Genomic DNA, 18,629 nt, shown 5'->3' with positions numbered 1-18,629 from the left:
TTCTGTGTATCAAAATTTCTAGCTCTGTTATTACTTTAATTCTCATGATTAAGCTTGAAAAGTGAATGCAAAGCTTATTCTTACAAGGAAAAATCACCAACTTGACCTCAGACTTGAAGGAGAAAAAAGCCTTAGGAACCGATCCCACGTAAAAAACTGGGCCAATTTCGATTATACACAGTTATGACTTTCTGAAAGTAGAGTGTTTCAACTTCCCGCGCACCAGCTGTTTGTCATTTGCTCTGCCACAATGCAGCCGCTCAATGCCCGGGCGCGAAGTGCTATACTGTGTAATGAGTAAGAGGTTTGTGAATGCTGTTTTCACACTATTTACATGCTGTGTTCATTGTGCCAAAGTGCCTGGTTTTTAACCCACTTTGTAATGAACACTTTTATACAGCAATTCACAAACACAGTGTAAATTAAAGAAACGAAATGAGTGTGCCATTAAGAAGCGGCGCAATGTTATTTAATTATTAACATAGAAGTTCTGCGCTATTTTCTTTAGGTTTTAAGGCTAGCACTGTGAAGGTGAAGTACATTTGCAGGAGATCCGCTAGTCTTCAACGTGACTGACATGGCTAAATTGCAAATCTAAAGTCATTAATTTCATTTCATAATATTCGTGCAGTCGCTTAGGTCTATTCATTTGGATTTTGAGACTTATTTATAGCTACAGGATATCAATACGAGATCATTGTTGAAACAATATTGCAGGTATATCTGCATGAGATAGACGCATTATGTAATCATATTCCCCAACGTTTTTCGACTAGAATAAATTATTTTCTCGAACAGGATTTCGAAACACATTGGGCAGATGTGTGTACCTTCAGCCTCCTACTCCCACGCCTTCGCTATCCCGTGAATAAGAGGGCCCTGGTTGTCACTTCGCTGTACAGTACCTCCTGCTCTGGTATTAGGTGGCTAGAGTGAAGCGGAGATAGTTGGGGGAAAAAAAAGGCCTGCGCGAAAGTTTAAAGGTTGAAACGTTGTGCTTTCACAAGGTCATAACAGCTTACTACCAGAATTCCAGAATTATGGCCTAATTTTTCACGCTGGGTCAATTTCTGGGGCTGATTTCCTGCAAGCGTACGTTTTTCTCTTTAAAATACGAGGTTAAGTTGATGAAGTTTACTTGTTAGTTTAGAGAGAGATAAGATGCAGATGTTGGACTTACGAGAATAGACATCCATCAAATTAGTGCTATTAATCTAAAACGTGTTATTTCTCTGTTTTAGGTTACTTCACGTGCAGGAATGCTGACTGCAGGTGGGAATGAAAAGTGGAATCTGTAGACAAAGAAAGTCTGAGGAACTGCTCGCACTCTAAGTAGCTAAACTGAACAATGGAAAGAGTAATAAAGGATTGTTACTTAATTATGTACTTCTGGAAGTTTAAAAGTACCACTGAGAATAGTCATCTGACGTTCGCGCACAATATTCTGTGGCAAGTGGAGGATGATCGTGGAGTAGAAATGGTGAATTATTAGGAGAAGAGGGGGGGAAAATTTTGGTGGAGCAGGTGGTGCCGGTGTTTCCGAAGAGAGCTGTGCTACTGGAGTGAGCAAGAAGGCGCCAGCATGAACGACAGCTCGTGCTCGCAGTCCAATGCCAGCAGCACGGACGGACAGCTGCTCTTCGAGTTCGTGGCGTACGGCGTGCTGCTGAACCTGATCGGTATCTTCGGGATCGTAGGCAACATCATCTCGATGATCATACTATCGCGGCCACAGATGCGCTCGTCCATCAACTACTTGCTGATCGGGCTGGCGCGCTGCGACACCGTGCTGATCGTGACGTCGGTGCTGCTGTTCGGGCTGCCGGCCATCTACGGGTACACGGGGATGCTGATGGCGTACTTCTACTACGTGTACCCGCTCGTGGCGCCCATCGTGTTCCCCGTGGCGCTGATCGCGCAGACGGTGTCGGTCTACCTGACGCTGACGGTGACGCTGGAGCGCTTCGTGGCGGTGTGCCACCCGCTGCAGGCGCGCTCGCTCTGCACGTACGGCCGCGCGCGCCTCTACGTTCTGCTCATCCTGGCACTCGCAACCGTCTACAACCTGCCGCGCTTCTGGGAGGTCACGCACGTCGAGGACTTCAGCCCCATCACCAACTCCACCATCTACACAGTGGCGCCCACCTCCCTGCGCGACAACCGCATCTACATCTCGGTCTACATACACTGGCTCTACTTCATCTTCCTCTACATCCTGCCATTCGCCTGCTTGGCCGTGCTGAACACCGCAATATACCGTCAGGTAAGCTAAAGCTCTCCTCGCTGTAGTAAAAATTGAGATAATTAACTATAAAATTTGAGGATTTTCTTTACATGAAGTTTAAAATGTAACTGCTCATTCATTTTTCATAGATTAAACAAATTTTAGAGTTTCATACATCTGCAAGTACGGTATATTTGCTGTGCAAAATTCATCGAGTCATCTCTCTTATTTAAGAAGAGATGTGTACCTACAGCAACAAATGCAGCCAATAGTAAGTGAAAAACTATGAAAGTTTACAGTAAAAAAATTACTTTGTTATGTTTTTGAACTTCCACTTGTATGAGTGTGAATCCTGAATTCTTCCTGGTCATGCTGACAAAGTTTTATGAATTTATTTGTAAGAGTATAGACGGTGGAAATTAAAATCTGCTGTGGTGCCTCTCCTACTACTAGTCGGCCCGTTTGACGTCCTATCTTCCTTCTAGAGAATAGGAGACATCGGCGCTGTGGGGCGCCGAAAGTGGAGTGCAATGGCGTCATAGCTTCTTCAGATTGCGTTTCGTAGACTAATTAGTTACGCAACCAATTACCGATGAATGTAAAGTGGACGCACGGGACGCTTAACTCGTATGTTGAGAAGGACGATAAACAAATTATTTATCTAAATGGAAACCGCATCCAGAAATATATAATTGGGGCTCTCTGGTGCGTTAAAATTATAGAACGGTTCTGATATGGTCTTAGGTCGAGGTTCCGTGTTAGTTATGAAATTGAAAAAAGAGCGTCAAATTACGAGGTGCGACAATAAAGTAATGAGACTGATTTTGTTTGCAAGATGTGGCAACCCTGCAGGCCTGCGTAGGCACAATGTCTTTGACCTGGTTTTATAAAATGCTTCTAATCCAAGTGGCACATCGATGCAACTGCTCAGCCGTGAGTTGTGCTGTAATACGTGAACACGTGTTTGTGTCTCCCATCACGGAAATGGAACCGCATAATATTACGCTACGGTATGCCTTTTCTTTTTGCGTTAAATTGGGTGAAAACGCGACGATAACTTACGGTAAACTTCAGAAGGATTTTGGAGAGGAGGTTATGGCAAGAGCTCAAGTTTTTCGTTGGCATAAAGTATTTAGTGAAGGCAGAACGAATGTTGAAGATGAAGACCACAATGGACGACCATCAACCCCACGGACGGATGTCTACTTGGCCAGGGTGCGTGAACTCCTACGATCTTATCGAAGGTTATCCGTGAAAATGATTGCAGAAGAACTGATCATCAGTCGAAAAACGGTTCGTCTAATAATAACTGAAGATCTTGGTATGAGAAATGCGCCATCCCATACTGCACTGTCAGTACAGCAATTTTTAACCTCAAAACAAATATCAGTACCACCACAGCCACCTTATTCAACAGATGTCGCTCTGTATGACTTTCTTCTATTTCCAAGACTCAAAACGGCGGTCAAGGGACACCATTTTCAAACAACACAAGATGTTCAAAAAGCTGTGACGAGGGTCTTGGAGGATATTACAGAAGATGAGTTCCAGAAATGTTACCATCAATGGCAGAAGCGCTGGAAAAAGTTTATGCAATCAGAAGGGAACTACTTTGAAGGAGACAACACTAAACTTGATTAAAACGCTAAGCAACATTTCTTTCACATCAGTCTCATTACTTTATTGTCGCACCTGGACACTACAAAACTGGTTCAGAAATTTTACTTACAACTATTAGTGCCTACATCGGTTGAGAAATACACTCATAAACCGAAACATTATGGCTACCATCAACGTGAGACTGAATGCCACCGGTTAACGATGCGGGGACGTGACATGGTAAGAGAAGCATATAAGCGAAGCAGAGACGAATGGGAAATCATTCTAGTTACCATAAGTGTTACAAACGATGAAAGCAATTGATATAAGTGTCTCTGAAGTAGTAAAGATTGTAATGGATCGACGTCTGTGAACGATATCTCGGAAACGGCAAAGCTGGTAGATTATTCGCGTGCTACTCTTGTGAATGCTTGAACTGTTTGAAACACGATGTAACCAAGTTTAGATGACAAGGTGTTGGACATCCACGCCTCATCACAGAACGTAGAGGTAGGAGGCTTCCGCAATCTGTAAGATAGGATAGGCTGCGAACTGCGGCAGATATGACCCACATTGAATAATGATCGTGAAAGCAAAAGTGTTTCGGAACACACCGTTCCGCACAAGTTTTTGGAAATGGGGCTCCGTAATAGATGAACACTACAAATTTTCGTTTTTACCCAACGGCATCGTCATTTACAATTGCAGTGGGTACGGAATCGTCGAGGTTGGGAGGTCCTCTGTCATATCTGGATACGCCGTCATTCGGACGAATGACTGTCCAAAGCACGCACCGCGCCGCTGATGAAGGCCGGTAAAGATTGTCTTATGTAATGGGGGACATGCATCTGGTCTTCCATTGGCCCTGTGGTGGCAATCGAAAGCACCACCTCAACTGTGGATTACCTGAACATTTTTGAGTGCCGCCTGCTTTCCTTCGTGCTTGATGTCTTTCTCGAAGTCTTGATGTCTTGCCACCAAATTGACTTGATTGGAACCCGATGGAAATCGTCTGGGATGCTACCATGTGCCAGCTGTGCACTTCCAAACCACGGCCCAGATTTATGGGAAATGCGTGACCTGTGAGTACGCATATGCTACTACATACCTCAGGAAACCTACGAAGGACTTGTCGATCCCACGCTGATGAACTGAGTTCCTAAGGTGGATCAACACGCTATTAAGAAAGTGGTCCTAGTGTTTGGGTTCATCGGTATAAGTGCAGCTACGTGTTCAGTATATCAGTCACACAGCGCACAGATTTTTGGTACAACGTCCTCCTCTGATGTTAAAGTAGCGGCGGGCACAGTAGTCTTTATAGTACCTCACGGAAGATAGCAAGAAGTGGTCACGGAACTGGACCCCTCCAAAGTAGGAGGAACATCTCTAAGAAAATTGATGTAGAGCACTCCTGTTAGTGTGGCTGTAACTAAGGAACAGTTATTGTATATAAATTAGCCCAACCAGATGTTCGCAATGAACCTGTGTTTTTGCCTTCTATTTACTTGTGCATGTGAATGTCCGCTACCACAATTAAAGAGGTTGTGCAAATTCATAATGCCTTCTCGAATTAACGTACATTGTTTGGTATGAAGTAACAAAGCAGAGAATGGTGGCTGGAGTACGCAGCGCTGTGAATAGCACCGAGCAATCTTTACGCACCTGTGCAGTCTTCCGCTGCTATTGCTTCGCCATTGTGCAGATTGTATGGTTGTATATCTTGCTCTCAATACGTTGAATGATATATGCTCACCACTTGGGCCACTTGGAGAATACTCTTGGGCGGTTTCTCTCTTAAATGTTCCAAAACATCCTCTGTAAAAGCAAGCATTTGAACGGAGCAACAGCAGAAATTTCTCACACCTAATACCAGAAATAAACACAGAATATTCGATACAATGTTAACTAGGCCGGCATTGCAGGTTTCTCAGTATCACGCTGTAAAATGTAACAGGTGCGGAAAATGAATGTTGTTATGTATACACACATTCCATTCAAGAGGTACGGGCCCTATTAGCGACTTTTTGGTCTTTTGTAGTCTTCTCTCTGATACTATGAACACCAGATGGTGAGGAATATTGGATAGCTCTAAATCCACAAAAAAAATATTCGTACTTTTTTAGGAATATTTTCCCAGTATTTTCGTATAAAGAACTCGAAGTCTCTGGTGCCTTGTCACACATTAATTGTATTTAGTTTCATTTCTTACCCCACATTTATCTTTGTGTGTCTACTGAGGGGAAATTATGTGCAAAACAATGCGAGTTTTGAATGTATGCACTGTGTGTCTTGTTTATTTCCAAACTTGTTCTGGTCGGTCACGGTACTTCCTGCTGACAACAGTGACGGGAACCATACTATTCGCCCTTAAGCTTGCATTCGGTACCGCTTGGATCTGTCTTTGATTTGTTTTTGTGGCAAAGTTAGCTGTACTTTAACAAGATACACAGCATTATGAATAGGTGTACTGATGAGGAGTTGGCCAATATGCAACTCGATTACGGGTCCACTGAAGGGCCGGCCGCAGTGACCGCGCGGTTCTACGCGCTTCAGTATGGAACCGCGCGACCGCTACGGTCGCAGGTTCGAATCCTGCCTCGGGCATGGATGTGTGTGATGTCCTTAGGTTAGTTATGTTTAAGTAGTTCTAAGTTCTAGGGGACTGATGACCTCAGATGTTAAGTCCCATAGTGCTCAGAGCCATTCCACTGAAGGCAAAGTAAATATTGTGTGACTAGGGACTGCCGTCGGGTAGACCGTTCGCAAGTCTTTCGATTTCACGCCACTTCGGCGACTTGCGCGTCGATGGAGATGAAATGATGATGATTAGGACAATACAACAGCCAGTCCCTGAGCGGAGAAAATCTCCGGCCCAGCCGGGAATCGAACCCGGGCCCTCAGGATTGACATCTGTCACGCTGACCACTCAGCTAAAAAAAGTAAAGAACGGCATAAAGACGTTACGCTAGCTGTTCACGCACAACGGTAGCCACATCACGGTAGTACTTCTGCAGCTGTAAATAGCTGCCTTATTAGAAACTCAATCCTTTCGTGTTATAGCAATTGTATCTTACAAGTTTTTTCGTTGCTGTGAAGTAATTTTCACAGGAAAAACTTCCTTGTAGTATGAAAGAGAATGAAACTCAATTGCATTATTACTCTGTAATGAGCCACAGGAGACGTAGATCCGTTATAGTCAAATGCACGTAATACATCCCCAAACAAGAAATAAAATTTTGTCGGAGGAGTTCAAGGTTACCCTGTATATATGTTAGAATACATTTCCACACGAAATCTGACAGATTTTGTGCCTTTCACATCTACTTTGTCGTATGTAAGCAGTATATTTATTTACTTGTGTACTAGTACATGTCTTAATGCTGCCAATAATGTCTCTGCACTAGTGTACAACACATATCCCGTTATGATGAGAAGAAACAGGTATGGGAAGACAAGCTTATGTCCGTTGGTGCTGTTAGGCGCAGGTTGTAGATACCTTTACGCTAATGGCTAATGGGTTGCCTAATTAGTTAGGGTAACAAACACAATATGAAAAAACACTGATGCCACCGTTCTCCAACTTCGACGTTCTACAGCTACCAAACTATGCATATCCGAGCAGAGGCTCTCACCTGAAAATGACGAGTTTTATGTACCGTGCAACTTACTGAGCTTTGTGGAAGTTTCTCGATACACCTCATGTATATGATACGGATGCAACGTTTAAAAAAGTAAGGGCCAGTCGAATGAAGACGAGATAGGTGGGAAAAAGTAACGAAAATGTTTATTATTTCAAAAGTAGTCCCCATAACTGTTGACACGTTTATTCCACTGTGAAACAAGACGGCCAATTACGTCATGGGAAAATGTTTGCGGTTGTCTACGAAACCACCATTGTACCCTGGCGTGGACCTCTTCATCTTAAACAAATTGGCGGTCACGAATATTCTTCTACAGGGCTCCAGAAATATAGAAGTCGCATGGGGAGGGATCTGGGCTGGTATGGAGGATGTTCAACGGCTTTCTAGTGAAACTTCTGTAGGCTAGTCGAAACGACGGGCACGCCAGCTTCCTGAAAATCGTGATGACCTTTTTCTTTGACTACAAGGGCCCGCTGCTCATTGCCTTTTTGGAACACTGCACCACAACTAACGCACAGCCGTACGTCGACCCTTTACAAAAACTGAAGCACATCATCAAGTCCAAACACCTAGGAATCTTGACGGATGACGTCATTCTGTTGCAGAATAATGCATGGCGGCATGCTGCCAAGGCTGTTTCGAGTAAGCTGCAGCAGTTTTGCTGGAAAGCCATTACACGTCCTCCATACAGTGCCGATCTCTCTGCAAGTGATTTTCAACTTTTTGGAGCCCTGAAGCTTTCGACGAATGGATGCACGCCTGGGTACAATAACGGATCCGTAGGCCACCGCAAACATTTTTCTATAAAGGCACTGACCGTATTGACTCACATTAGTGTAAACGTATTAACAGTTATGCCGATTACTTTTGAAATAATAAACAGTTTACTTACTTTTTCCATCTGTTTCGTTTGCATTTGAGTGTCTCTTGTACATTACAGCAACAGTTTCATTTGCTTTGCCTGCAAGGAGTCCCCTTGTTTTCTCAGTGAGTACAGTGTTGGTAACGGAATTTTTTATCCATGACTAACAGTATTGGGAAAGTAATTCATGAATATGAGGAACAGTATTGGTCCTAATATGTTCGTCTGGGGACCCTCTATATTAAGGTATTATGGTTCTGAGATGTGTTTTATCAAATATTTTCCCATATTTGAAGTTTGTGTAATATCTCAAATTGGACCTCTCTGTAGGATATGATCCATTCGCTAGCTACACCTCTTACTTTTAATGTTTCTAACGTATTTTGGCAAATATTGGGATGGCTCCTTTGGAAAGGGCATGGCCGATTTCCTTCCCCATTCCTTTTGCAATCCGAGCTAGTGTTTCATGTCTAACGACTGTTCCGTCGAAAGGTCGTAAAACTTTAAATTTCCATCCTATTTTTATGGTCAACAGTATAAAAAGCCATACAAAGATCTAAATGTATGCCTGTGGCATACTTGTCCTTGTCAAAAGTATCATGTACAACTTTTTGAATTCTACTACTGGTCATTCTGTACTTCTTCCACAACGACAAACTGGGAAGGACTTATAAGGTTATATTTATTTAAGTGCTTCGTTACCCTTGTTTCATAATCACTTCTATTGTTTTTGAGGCAGATGACAGCTGAGAAACGGACGTGTAATTTTCTATATCTATCTGTAGCAGAGGCACAACTCATTGCCGGTTTAAAGTTCCGTTTCGCAAATGACTCATTTATTATATTTGTCGTGGAACCTTTTTTTCTCAGTAAGCATTGTTTTAGCACAGATATTGGCCCTTAATCTAAACCTATTGAATTCTATTTTCTTAGATTTTATACAATTTTATGTCCTTCATGATCTTTTGTGCTTAGTAACGTCATTGTAGGCCTACCTCGTGTTCCGTTATTTACCCAATTTATATTTGTTTTGAAAATTTTTTTCTTTGCAGTTTCTCGTAAGTAATAGGAACATTCTCATTTATGTAGCTTACTAGTTTGTATAGATAATTTAGTACTATATCACCCTCCGTAAAACCTATGTTATCGTGCTTTCCAGTCTGTTCCTGTCTCATCTTTAATGACTTCCAAACAGCTTTCTTTTTATTCGCTTCATTCTATTTATTTTTTATCAAATGATTTTCTGTAACAATTAGCGCTCTCACATAAATCCTTTGTCCTTGCGGTGGAAATTCAAAACTTCGCGGTTGATTAGACTGATTAGGTTGTCGTGTAACCGTATTTCTATGGACTCCTTGATTACTGAGTCCCAAAATCCGTATGTACTCAGTAATCAAAGAGTCCATAGAAATACGGTTGCACGACAACCTAATCAGTCTAATCAACCGGGACAGTGGCTACCATCTCAGCACAGCCTGGGAACCTGCAATCAGGAAAATCAGAGAAGAACGTTCCGTTCTACCAAGTGCCGCGGACGGAGCGGACAGAGACGGACGCCGGGACTCGAACCCCGCGCACGCGTCCCCCCACCACCGGCCGATCCAGGCGCATCGGGTGATTCCGCGGGAAGCGGAGACAGGTCCAGCAGAGATATAAGCCCGCGACCGACGATATCCCGACACTTCGCCTGAAGATGATGGAGACGCATTCCATCGAAACGTTGCTAGGAGACGACGATGCTACTCGGCTGACAACCCGTGAAGACTTCATATATACACAGTATACTTTGACCACGGTGACATGCGAACAGTTTACACACTTCGCCACTTGAGAAATGCTTCCAACCTTGGCCAGAAAACCAATGATCATGCCCTTTTCGATGTCGGATAAACCGCCCCATTTCTGCCTTACAACAACCACTGCACAGTTTTGCGTATCCCCGACATACTTTATATACCGTCCACTGCCAGTGCTGCCTCCTGACGTGTGTGAGTGGTTACCGCACGTTGACGTCAAACGCAGACAGTGGTCACATTGATGTTATTGGATCGTGTGGCATTGAGAACTCAGTGAATTTTGCAGTTACATTGGTTTCTCTATTCACACCTTCAAAAGTTTGGTTTGCTAGTTCTCTTAGAAAATAGTGCATTTTGACTTCTGATATAGGGATTTTCTTTCAAGTTTATTTCACTGTTATTATTTATAAAAAATTATCTAAGAGTCCAAGATCTTGTGCAGTTATAGCACACTGTTCCCTGTTCATATTCGTAGTCACATGGTCGATTACCGATGCTGTTGTTGTAGTTACCCATGTTGTACCGTTGACCAACAGAGACATGCTGAAACGGTCATAGAAGTTTCAAAGTGTGCAACGAGTTTCTTCTGTGATATTTGTCTTTTTGTCTCCACGCAAAAAGACTAGACAGATAAAATGACTCACTTTTTATTGATGTCGAGCCCTGTTAATTCAATAACTGATTTTTCTAAAAGTTTGTCTTCACTGACTGTACTAAGCTCATGTGTCGAAGTTTCTTTCCCCAATTAAGTGCGTGATCCTCCATCTTTTGAAGAAGTTATGCTGTAAGAGTCTGTCCTTTCATATTATCATAGATGAGCATTGATTTGAGAACACTTCTCGCAAGGCAGAGAACTCATTCAATGAACTCATTGTATCTACATTACGAGACAAAATAAATAATACAGTATTGCAATTGTAACTGTCGAATGTAACTGTTGAATGTGCGCCGAGGACATTTACTCTCTTAATTATAATCGGGAAAAGGCGATATTCTTATAAGGGAATAACGAAAAATAATTTCAAAGAATGTATAGTACAGAAATACTACAGAACAGTTATGCTCCTGTCAACGTTCACTTTGCATAAGAGACCTAATGAAAAACTGAAAGACCTTTATACAGCTATTTTTCCTTCGTTTCGGTAGCCATCGGACCAGGTGAGAAGGATGATTATAATCGTATATCGTACCTTCGTCATGCACTAAAAAGAGACTTGCACGATGCATAAGTGGAAGTTAATTGCATTATGGCCTCGTTTCGCTAGTAAAAGTTTTTTACCACCGCCATAATTCGTCAGGCGGTGTACAGGCGAGGTGAAACGTGCCAACTAGAGCGCACGGCGTCTGCGGCGTGCTGAGGGAGCGCGCCATATCGGCGATAAACGCGCAAATTATGCCGCCTGCATCCACTCAGCGGGAACAACAGTAGCCACGCCACGCTATATGCAGTCGAGCACACTGGAAAACACCGCCAACCCACAATCGCATCCTACTAACACTTTCAGCGAAGTTATGGCACGTTACAGGACTCACCTCCAAAATACGAGGCGTATATATTCACACTATAGCCTGTTAACTAAAATTCGAGCAGTATAGGCAAACAATATTTTCGTTACGGGCAATATTAAAGTAATTCAGCTTCCGTATAGAAATCAATGCTAGTGTGGTGTCACCTGCTTCATCTTAATGCTGGATGATGCCGAGAAAGTTTTGTCCGTGGGCTATCACAAGAAAACGCAGAAAGCCTTACACAAAATTTCCACTTAGTCTAATGAATAGGGCAGCTCTAATTAAAAGTGGATATAATAGAAGCTTTCGAAATGTGGTGCTACAGAAGAATGCTGAAGATAAGGTGGGTAGATCACGTAACTAATGAGGAGGTATTGAATAGGATTGGGGAGAAGAGAAGTTTGTAGCACAACTTGACTAGAAGAAGGGATCGGTTGGTAGGACATGTTTTGAGGCATCAAGGGATCACAAATTTAGCATTGGAGGGCAGCGTGGAGGGTAAAAATCGTAGAGGGAGACCAAGAGATCAATACACTAAGCAGATTCAGAAGGATGTAGGTTGCAGTAGGTACTGGGAGATAAAGAAGCTTGCACAGGATAGAGTAGCATGGAGAGCTGCATCAAACCAGTCTCAGGACTGAAGACCACAACAACAACAACAACATATGCTTCATAATGTTCACAGTAAAAAGAAATATCCTAATAGCATCCAATTACAAGATAAGTTGTAATCTTCTATAGACGAACACGTCACTTAAATATTGAGGGCAATGCGAAACTTATGTGTGAAATACACGTTCCAGTCACATAAGCGTGACCGCTACCTGTGTTCGATGTCAAAGTTCAAAAACCACTCACACACGACATGTTTCAGCAGTAGTATTGGAGGACATTTAAACCGTGCCGGGAAGACGCGGCAAACAGTGCACTCGCTGTCGTAAAGCGGAATCGGAGCGGTTTATCTGATGTCCGGAAGTTCATGATGATAGGCTTACGAGCCAAGGGTGGAAGCATTACCCAAGCAGCTAAGTTTGTAAACCGTTCGCGAGCCCACGTGGTTCATTTGTACAGTGGCTGACAAAACGTCGCTAGACAAAACCGACGCCAAGGCAATTGTGGTGCGACGTAGGCCATAGATGACTGGGGTGGTGCTGCTGCTGCTGCTGCTGATGATGATGATGATGGTGATGATGATGATTGGTTTGTGGGGCGCTCAACTACGCGGTCATCGGCGCCTGTGAAAAGTCCCAGTTTTGACACAGTCCAAATTTTACACAATACAATCTAGATACTGTCACGAATGTCGGCGATGATGATGAAATGATGAGGACAACACAAACACCCAGTCCCCGGGCAGAGAAAATCCCCAACCCGGCTGGGAATCGAACCAGTGATACAGAGGCAGCAACGCTAGCCACTGGACCACGAACTCCGGACGAAGACAGGTGTGAACGATGGCTACGGGGATGTGTGCAAACGAATAGACGTGCGTCTGTTGATCGTGTGACCTCTTAGACGAACCAAGGGGCTATCAACATATGTTCTCAACGACCATTCAGAGAACACTGCTGTGTTTGGGTATCCGCAGCCGGCTGCTGGTTCATGCACCCATGCTGACCTCTGTTAATTGCAGACGAAGACTAGAATCTGCACACCAGTACCCCAGTTGGACGTTCACTTAGTAGCGACTGGTAACCTTGTCAGATGAAACACGTTTTATACCCTAACGCACAGGTGGTCGGCGGTACGGTGTGAAACGTCTGAAAGTAAACACTCTGCAACAATCGACGGAGGGGTTCAGGACGGGATGGAGCGTTATAGTCGTGATATTCCCGGGGTGATATCGTCATTCTGGAAGGCACAATGGGCCAACACAAGATGCATCTATTCTTGGGAACCATTTCCAGGCATATATGCAGTTTGTTTTTCCTTGGCACAGTGTCACTTACCAGCAGATAATGCAACTTGTCACACAGTTCGCAGTGTGCATGCGTGTTCAGCGTATTCCTCTGGCCACCGAACTCCCCGGACTTAAAACCAGTCGAAAATCTATAAGACCACCTCGATCGGGCTAATCGCATCATGGATACTCAGCCGAGAAACGTAGCGCAGCTGGCCACGGCCATGGAGTCGGCATGGTTCAACACCTCTATCGATACATTCCACAGCCTCATCGACTTTCTTCCTGTACGTCTCACTACGGTCTGTTCTGCAAAATGTGATAACTCAGGTTTTTTACAGGTGTTGACATGAATGTGACTGGACAGAGTCTAACGAATATGAGGATTTTGTTGTAGTGAAGAAGAATGAAATACTTAGATCTGCTGAAAGGGTTATGAAAAAATACAGTGGACTTTTAAGTGAAATCGCTCACAAGGAGGAGTTAGAGCGCCTCTACAGTACTGATCCAGCGTTTGGAGCAAGTGGGTACGACAACAGACATCCAAAGAGCTGAGGAGTACACTGCTAGAATCGTAACATGTTGGTATAGCCCTGACGAAACTGTAACGGAGATGCTTTGGAAAATAAAACAAGGAAGACGACGTTATTCATGCGACATTCCTTTGGGTATGCTTCGGAAACTGATGTTGGAAGAATAAATTCAACAGTCATAGTACATCTCGCACATGCATCATGAGAACAGTGTAAGAAGGATCAAGGCGCGTATAGAATGAAAAAGGCAGCCATTTTTTCCTCGATGAATACGAAAACTCATCAGGACAGACAGTCGCTAATACTGGTACTATGTACCCTCCACAACACTTCGAAAAGTCGCTTGGAGAAAATTTATTCGTTGAAGCACAATTCGTACACTGCAATTCTCAGAAAAATTCCTTGTATATTAGCAGTACAGAGGTGGCTTAGCCAAATTTTGTTCTTTGCGTATTTTCAATAGAGAATGGACGTGTAAGAGTTGTAAGTTGCCTCGCAGTAATCAAATAGTAGACAAGTAAATTCGTGGAATACACTTTAACATCACTACGAATTTAATATAGTAGTTGTGTGCTGCACTAAAATTTTCGAGATTGAATGTTCGATTATTTGTCTTTTTACGGAATTTGGTGGAATTGGTAATTTATTTTTATTTGAACGAAAGTAATTGGGGTAATCAATCCAGATATATAGACTGGACAGAGTGACGGAAAATAGTGTGAGACATGAGATCATATTGAACACTTAAAGGAAATATGCAGGGTGTTTACATGTCTTCCCATCTAACGTCTAGGGATGATATCTCACGTCATCAGGCACAGCTTCTGTTACGGAGATAATGTTCGCTGAAGCTTCCCAGCGACGCTAGGCGTCTTTCTATTGAATTAGATGGCACTCGGATAACGAGATTTCATTAGACTAGCTGGACCTACTAACTAAATGTGTTGCATCTGGATACAGCCTACACCAGTAAACAGACATAGTGATTTTCAAGGAAAAAAATAGGAACGAATGTCTATAAGTGACGAAACATATTTTAGAAACGAATCATTTGCTCGGCCTGTTCCATTTCAAGTGGAGCGGGTGACTGGGTTATCGGACACTCGCAACCTTTAGGCGCACCACAGATGCCTAAGCCCTGCCGCCTTTCATGGCCATAAGTGAGAATACAACCAAACAACACTATATGGTTCCAGAAACCTTTCCAAGGCTCCAACATCTATGATGTAGGCATCCAGACTGAAGCGACGACTATAAATTTGTACAAAATCTTGGATTAGGATCTGAGTCTCTTGCTCACTAGGCAGATGCAGAAGCCAGCACACCACTCCGACACAGTGGTTTTGCACAAGTGCACCGACTACCCTCGCACACCTTCCTCCTCAATACAATTTCTCATTGACACCTCATCCCACTTAATGTTCCCCCTAAGCTCGAACAGTTTTGCAGAGTCTCTCCAACTATATTGGAGCAGCATCTCATCATCGAACGACTCGACACTGTTCGAGTTTAGAGGCAATACGAAGTAGGCTGAGGCGTCAATGGGAATTTGGACAGAGGAGGAAGGCGAGCAAGAGTAGTCTGCTCCGTTGTACAAAGCCACTGTACCAAGCTGTCGTAGTGATTGGAGCATCCACCTAGCGAGTAGGAGACCTGGGTTCAAACCCCAGCCTTTACACGAATTTTCATTCGTCACTTCACTCTGCATACACACATAACAGATGTTTGAGACTTGAAAAAGGTACCTGGAACCATATACTTTCATCTAATTACAGCACTGATGCCGTGTTGTCAGGTAGGATCCAGCATTTCGTCCGATGCTGAGATGCTATTCCAGTAAAGTTGGACAGCCTCTGCAATGTAGTTCGAGTTTAGGGGGAGTACCAAATGGGTTGAGGCATGATTGGTAATTTGAATTGAGGAGGAAGGAGTGCTAGCGTAGTCTTTGCAGTTGTGCAAAGCCCCTGTGCCAGGGTGGCGTAGCAGTTAGTACATCTGCCCAGTTCACCAGGTTCGGATCCGAGCCTTGGAACAAATTTTCATTCGTCGCTTAGGTCTACATATATGTACATGGTAATAAAACGACACCTAGCGTCGCTGGGAAGCGTCATCAGACATTTTATCTCTAACAAAACATCTTTCCCATGACGCGATCTCCCATCCATATAAATGTGATGCAAACACTTTGAAACACTGCGTAATTAATTAAAAGTGGAATAGTAAAAACGACTGTACATCTTCCTTTGTGATAATATTACATAATTTCCTATGCTGACAATTACTGTCTAGACATTTAAAGCTACATATTGTTGTGTAAATAGTTCCGCGTAGTCAGCGTGTACACAACTTTCCCACTAGAGCGCGCCCCGCTAAGCACAACAGCAGAGGCACAGCGCTCGTCCGCCTCCACACTACGAGACGGACCAAATTCTGCTTCCGCCGATCCGCTTATTAATATGTAACGCAGCCAATGAGATTGCTGCTAACGTAGAACCTTTTCTCCTCGCGGATCACACTCGCGCAGTGATACATGAACGCGTGAAGTATTATAACGAGTGTACAGACCTCCGATTAGTCGGTCTGCATTTGTCTGTACCAGTCTGCATTAGTCTGTACCAGTCTGTACGAGTTCTACATTTGTCTGTACCAGTCTATAGTCAAGTTTTAGTCTGTGCCTAATAAGATTACGATATTCCCGTACATAGCCATCAAGATAAATGTATAGACACTTTTGTCAAGTATCAGAGATATATGTGAGAATAAGATGAACGTACCAATACCAAAGGAACTTCAGATTGTCAGTTGTAAATAGCATCCAGAACCAAGTTAGGTTATTTTTATGCTTGTTATTATTTTAATAAATGTGTGTGAAAATTAATCAAGTTCTGTTTAAAGTTGGTCACCGTCAATCTGCTACTCTAAGCGTGCAAGTGGCATTTCTATCGTCTGACCTAACGGCAGAAGATAAACACGCCACGATAAGACCACGAGACATATTGCTGACACTCGCCTACTTTGTTAGAGCGACAAGTCAAATAATGTGATGGTGTGTGTACCGAAGATCTTACAGTACGCACTCCACACATATCAACCCATACAGATTAAAATTAGCAGACAACAGTAAAAATGGTTCAAATGGCTCTAAGCACTATGGGACTTAACATCTGAGGTCATCAGTCCCCTACAGTTAGAACTAAGTAAACCTAACTAACCTAAGGACGTCACACACATCCATGCCGAGGCAGGATTCGAACCTGCGGCCGTAGCAGTCGTACGGTTTCGGACTGAAGCGCCTCTAGGCCACCGCGGCCGGCCAGATAACAGCAGATCTGCCTAGACCTAAGAATCGAATCTACCACTTTGAGCATTCTAGTCAAACTCTGAACTCAATGCATTAATTAAACAGTGAGTTTATTCCGTTTTAAATGAAGACTTTTGTCTATCATGTGATAGCGCTGTTGCTAAACCTCCATTCTCGTCTTTCGTTTTCTACCGAAAAGATGCGAGGGACGAAATTTTATTGTAGTTGTGTTTGTGGTGTTAGTATGCTAGGAATTGAATCGCGCCGTTCTAATATCCGAATTCTCTCCACCCCGAATATCGACATGTATAATATTTCTATCTGCTTCCTGCATCGAGAGAAAAGGGAAAGAAAGTGGGTCAAAGTCTTGCTACGCCACTGTGATTGCGGGCCCTTACTCTGGAGGTAGATTGAAGATTTGAATCGATTCACAATCGTACAGGCGCTAGCAAGGGCAATTCCGACAGTAGCCCGCAACACTACGAGAGCAAACATGTGAGGACGGAGTACGGGGCTCATGACGTGGCGTACATTTGCCGCGCGAGCGGCTGCACGGTGTCGCGTCCACGTTCCCGTCCAGCGCACTGTTTGCAGCAGACCGCAGCTGCTGCCACCGCGCCGCTACATATGCATCTCCCGCCCAGATAATGGCCAGGCGGATTTGCAGCTTCGGGTTAAAGTCTCACTCGCGGATGTAATCACGAATACTCGTCCAACGAAACTATGCCCCGCTCGTAATACTAACCCCTTGGCACTCGCTCACATAAGTTGTAATTCACTTACAGCTCTCGGTTTAGATATTTACTTGTATTGCTGAGTTATACTGCAGCCAACAGATACTGGTAAAATATACAGACATGAGATGTGTTAACTTTCCGAGGGACTGTTTTCATTCAGAACGTATGACAGCATTCGCAGATTTCTTTTATTTTATTAAAAAAGTAAACATACTTCGCACAAACAATACAGAAGTGAACCTCAGCATTACCTAAAGCATAAAATACGTCCTTTAATATACGACCAATAAATGGAAATAAACGCTACTGTAATGAGAAATTTATGTAGTCACCTTCTGAGTGTGTAATTTAAACAAAAGAATTTTTTGCCATCAGCAGTATATATTTAAATTTATCGTTGACCCGCTTCTGTTATTTGAACCATGATTACTGGAGGATTGAGGAATCAAAAGAAATACATACAGTTTACAGAGACGGAAAAATCTAAATATAAAGATTGCACCTCTGAACGTCAACATCATATACAC

The 18,629-nt window shown here is 43.3% G+C and overlaps 1 protein-coding gene across 1 annotated transcript in view; it reads left to right on the top strand.

The window, feature by feature from the left end:
* The first annotated feature begins 1,582 nt into the window (after positions 1–1,582).
* LOC126249368 (FMRFamide receptor) overlaps positions 1,583–18,629 on the top strand; it is a 319,040-nt gene continuing 301,993 nt past the window's right edge. Inside the window, exon 1 of the mRNA XM_049951020.1 lies at positions 1,583–2,263. Coding sequence (XP_049806977.1) covers positions 1,583–2,263 — 681 coding nt within the window. The remainder of the gene's footprint in view (positions 2,264–18,629) is intronic.

Source organism: Schistocerca nitens, chromosome 3, assembly GCF_023898315.1.
Source record: "Schistocerca nitens isolate TAMUIC-IGC-003100 chromosome 3, iqSchNite1.1, whole genome shotgun sequence".
NCBI classification, from domain to species: Eukaryota; Metazoa; Arthropoda; class Insecta; order Orthoptera; family Acrididae; genus Schistocerca; species Schistocerca nitens.
Note: the sequence above shows the minus strand (reverse complement) of the source record. Positions and strands in the feature narration are given on the sequence as shown.